This window comes from Penaeus vannamei, chromosome 37 (genome assembly GCF_042767895.1).
Source record: "Penaeus vannamei isolate JL-2024 chromosome 37, ASM4276789v1, whole genome shotgun sequence".
Classification (NCBI taxonomy): Eukaryota; Metazoa; Arthropoda; class Malacostraca; order Decapoda; family Penaeidae; genus Penaeus; species Penaeus vannamei.
In genome coordinates, this window is record NC_091585.1 from 5,725,362 (window position 1) to 5,730,361 (window position 5,000).

At 37.4% G+C, this 5,000-nt stretch overlaps 1 protein-coding gene across 1 annotated transcript in view; it reads right to left on the bottom strand.

Annotated features, from left to right (window-relative positions):
* The window catches only part of LOC113822442 (zinc finger CCCH domain-containing protein 15 homolog), a 23,341-nt gene that overhangs the window by 11,734 nt on the left and 6,607 nt on the right, over positions 1–5,000 (bottom strand). Inside the window, exon 2 of the mRNA XM_070115095.1 lies at positions 605–815. Coding sequence (XP_069971196.1) covers positions 605–815 — 211 coding nt within the window. The remainder of the gene's footprint in view (positions 1–604; positions 816–5,000) is intronic.

The window sequence follows — 5,000 nt, forward strand, 5'->3', positions numbered from 1 at the left end:
GAGGAGGAGGAGGAGGAGGAGGAGGAGGAGGAGGAGGAGGCAGACAAGGGGAGGATGAAAAGAAGGAAGGGAAAGAGACGAAGAGAAGAAGAGGAGCAGGAGGAGGAGGACGAGGAGGAGGAGGAGGAGGAGGAAGAGGAGGCAGACAAGGGGAGGATGAAAAGAAGGAAGGGAAAGAGAAGAAGAGAAGAGGAGGAGAAGAAAAGGAGAAAAAAGTACACAAACATGCACTCAGGTCTTAACAGGCACTTAAGCACTTTTTTTTTTTTACTAATGCTATCAATATTGACACTTATTTTTCTTGTAAATATTATAATTACTATATAAAATTTTGACATAAACAGCAGTATTAAATCCAAGAAAATATTACCAAAAATCAAGGAAAAGGGTAAAAAGGTGAGACAGGTAGTTCTCATAATTTGTCATTGGTGACTTAGTACTTGTGGAGACATCTACATGTAAACACATGCCATCCCTAGCAGCATGTAGTTAAAAAGCTACGAAGGGTAAAGGTGTATGTTCATATTGCAAAAATGTTCATGTAAGTTTGTTGAAATTATTAGCTCTGACTATCTAAACAATCTTTCCACTCAGATGCTCTAACCTTTCGATGCAAGTTGCTGGACGGGTTTAAAAAGTTCATTGAGCTGGGCCAGTTCCTTCTTCTTGTCTTCCTTTTTCTTCATTTGAGCCTCCTTTTCCTTCTCCAAATCCCTTGCTGACTTATTGCCGCCATGCTTAACCTGATGTTGTACCTGCTGAATGAAGCGTTGCTGTTTGGCACCCTTCTTGTTCTTTATTCCAAATGTCTTATCCTGCAACAAGAATCTACAATTAGCAACTTCTCAATTACCCTGAGTGAGGCATATTTAGTGTCCAATAATATATATTATTGTACCGTTTGCCAAGTTTCCTTTAACCCCAACTATGATATCACCCTCCATACCCGTCTCCCTTTGTTGGCCTGCCTTTGCCTATGCCAATCAGTCATGTTTTCCTGCCAAAATTTTCCAGTGAATGAAACCTAGAAAGTGTGAAGTAGATTTTATGGTACTGTACGGCATATTTCATTTCAGGTTAGGCATACGGCACACATGTGTGTATGTGCATATAAACTTCATTTCTGGGTAATGAGTATGAACCTAACTTAAGGGGACCATCCCTGAGAATGGCCACCTTTCCCTACTCTATACATCATAAAAAAATATCGGTTAGAGATAACTGATTGATTCTTTTTGCATGCTATAGAGCAAAGAATTGCGCTTCGTTATATATATAAATTTTAACTTTGCTCCCCCATTGGGGGGGGCACCCCCCAAAAAGTTGAAAAAAATCGGTTTCTTTTGGTATGTCTTCGGTACTTCCCAACTATCAGAGCTCTTTACAGAATATTCCCCCAAAAATGCTAGTGTTAGATCAACTCTAGCCTATAGCCATGTAAAAGGCCGAATTTTGAATTTCCTTTTTTTTTTTTGGCGGGGGACAGCTTGACATAGAGAACTATTTTTGAATGCGTTTTTCAGCATTAAAATATTATTTATTTTTTGATTAAGGCAAAAATTCAAAAATCGGCCTTTTACATGGCTATGGGACGCCGAGGCTCTAGTGAAAGCAACAAACTGCATTTGGATCGCATGAAAATTACGTGAGTTGGGAAGTACCGAAGATTCATAAAAAAATGGCTGAGCTACGGCGTTTTGTATTTGGCACCTTGCCAAAGTTCATTATCTCTGTTATTTTTCTCTGAATCTAATGATATTATATATCAAAAAAATGCTTATTTAGTGTACTTTATTTTCGTGTGAAAAGCTTAATAAATGCATTTTACCATAGAGACAACTAATCTAAACCAGATAAAAACCTTTTATTTTTTTTTTATTTTTGTTATTTTCCATTTTTTTTTATTTATTTTTTATTTTTTGAAGAAATGGGGAACTGTGGATGGCAACATTAGTACAAAATCATTCTAATTATAAAGTCCTGGCATGAATACAACATGGTGGTTCAATTTTGAGAATTTCAAAAGCATATGAATTTAGTACATTGAATTCGAGAACTTACGAAAGTCGTGGAATATTCCCCATGCCTCACACAGGGGGGAGGAGGGGGAGATGGTCACTGGGTGTTTATAATTTTCGAGGAGGATCATATGTACGTGAATGCACGCACATAAAGTTAAAAAGATTAATCATCATCATTTAGTAGGCCTACATTGACTTTCATATCTAAATAATAAAATTTATTAGTTATCCCTCTCATACCCATTTTCTTTGATAATTGTCAATATTAACAGATTGCAAGGGAGAACAAGTGTAAAGTTTATGATTAGCCATTTGCACCCATTATCTTTAGTAAGAAGTGCATAAAATCATGCAGACGCCTATGTGTTGTGGGATATTTGCCAATTTATGGTGCCTAAGACTTACGGTAATGTCTAAACATATTCATTTTTATCGGGAACGCACGAAACGGATGCGATAGCTTTTTGAACGCCAGACGAAGACTATGCATACAACCGATCTCAAAATTCCATATAGTTTTTATTTCAGAGCAGGTATTACTGAGTACTATCATCTTCAACATGAAATAATCTGTATCTCGCTTATACATCCGAAGTTTAAAAATCCGACATTTAGGTAACATTCGTATTGAATTGGTCTTTACAACGGTAACTACCAATTTCAAATCAATTCAAATTGCCCCCTGCTGTGATGTACCGACCGTTGAGCGAAATGTAACGGAAATATTTCAATCCTTCCTTATAAGGCTATTTTTAAACATTAGTGCTTTGTATGTGATATACGTATATATTACCACGTAAACTAAAACATATTACCAGGGAGTCTCGATCAAAGCATATTTCGTGTGTAAAAGGACACAAAACATACATTTTTTTTTTAGATATATTTCACAAAATATTTAGTCATAAATCACGGTGATATAATTTTTTCCTGATATTGGTATAAAAGTGTTCCTTGAACATTCACGAACTCATATCTATGCGCAATGTCATAATTAAATGCCTTATGCACGATTGCCGCAAGCAAAAGTCCACATAGGTGTACCTGGGCGCTCAATAGCGACGTACCTCTCCGGGTGCTGAGGGACTCGCACGCCGGCTGCAAGACAACGAGCCATAGCAGGCGGTTAATACTCGTTTGGTAGTTTCCTCATCCATGTACCTATACTATACGCTAACTATCTTAATTTAACCCCCTCCCCCCCCTCTCTCAGAGACGGTCCCCTTAACATAACTGTGACTAGTATTGTCTTCTCATGTCACACCACTGCCGTCTTGTTCATTTCATTATGCAAGCGCAGGACACCAATCAGGGGCTTTTATGCCACACTAGTAGTCACTTCCTTTCATTTACCAATCCATTGATTTCCTATTCCTCCTCTTACATATCACACTTCATATAATGCTCTTGGCATATAGCTAGCTTTTTAAAAACTCTAAACATACACCTTGAACCAGGATGACATTGTGGTCAAATCATGGAAAACCTTGAGTCGATTTAAGATTTAGTTTTAATTCCATTTATTACAATGGATATTCTTTGCTGTGACATACTGTCTGTTTTATTTTGCTACTAAATCTCCCCCTATGTGCAAGGAATGGCTGGGGTTAACATACACTGGTAGTACGCAGGATTGAACGCAGGTCAGCAAGATTGCAAGCCCAGTATGTTACCACTGGATTAGACAGCACAGCTGGAGACATGAACATACTGTCAATGGGCAAAATGGCCGAGGCTTGGGTGACAGAAAAGACTTGACACGAGTGCACAAATCTCTTGGAGTGTGATTTGACTCATTTACCACTTAGAAGGGGACTTTAGCATTATTCCCATTGATAAATGAATGTGGAATGTAATGTGCATGAGCATTGACTGGAAGAGTGCTGGCTCCAGGGAGGATGCCATTTCCAAGCTGTGCACCGCATTACTGGCTGCTGTGACTGGTGGCACAGGTAGTATTACGTAAAATTGAAAATGACAAAACAATGAGTTATACAACACAAATAACCAAATGTTCCATATTTTTCACATTTGCACTGAGTTATTTACTACATAGAGATGATATGGAGTCTGTGCAAGGAAAATAAGCTACTGCCAACTTGGTAAAGCATATCAAAAGACAAATATAGACATTGGAAATTGGCAATAAAGCTAAGAGAGTAAAAAAAATTTTTTTTGCAAAAGGGAGGCACAGTGTCTTGTGACTGCTAATGGTGTTTGTGCGCTCCCCGCCTAACGTGTCACAACCCTGGGATGTTGGCTACTTAAGCAACACCACTAACGTGTTTTCAGCACCGTGATGCTACTGGATCCAATGGGTTAATATGATAAAACATGATTTTAGCAATAATCTATCCCACTTTCATTCAAAAGTGATTCCCTGTATTATGCTGTAGTTTATAAGTGGTTTGCATGTGTAAAGAATATTTCAGTTTTATTTATCTCTGGTGGTTTGTTTCCTCTAATACTTACAAATTGTTTTTGCTTGAACAAGGCTGTTTGTGTTATAAACAGCACTTCATTATGAAGGGCTTGCAGGAGGGTGATTCTTTTTAGTTTTCAGAAAAAATAAGCATGATGTAACTTGTTTTATGATGAAAATGATAGCTCATAATGACATTTACTCTAAAGAAAGAAAAAAATCATATGGAATTTTGAACGGTAGTCTTCTGTATGGTCCTTCTCAAGAATTGATATAGTAATTACACCTTTTTCATGCATTTCTGGTATTATACATACCAGTAGGCCGTAGGTGCTATAAATATATGGACAACACACCCCAACCTTGTATCCAAAAGTTTTTATTTAATTATTTGCAATGATAATCAACATAAATGACTTTACACAACTCTCCACAGGTTCCGCATGCCCAATGGCCATTTTTTTTTTCTTCAACTTGTTAAAGATATATTTTAAAAAGGGTCCATAAACAAACTTTTTTCTTGCCAGTGCAATGAAGGCTTGCAGAACTGTTAATAA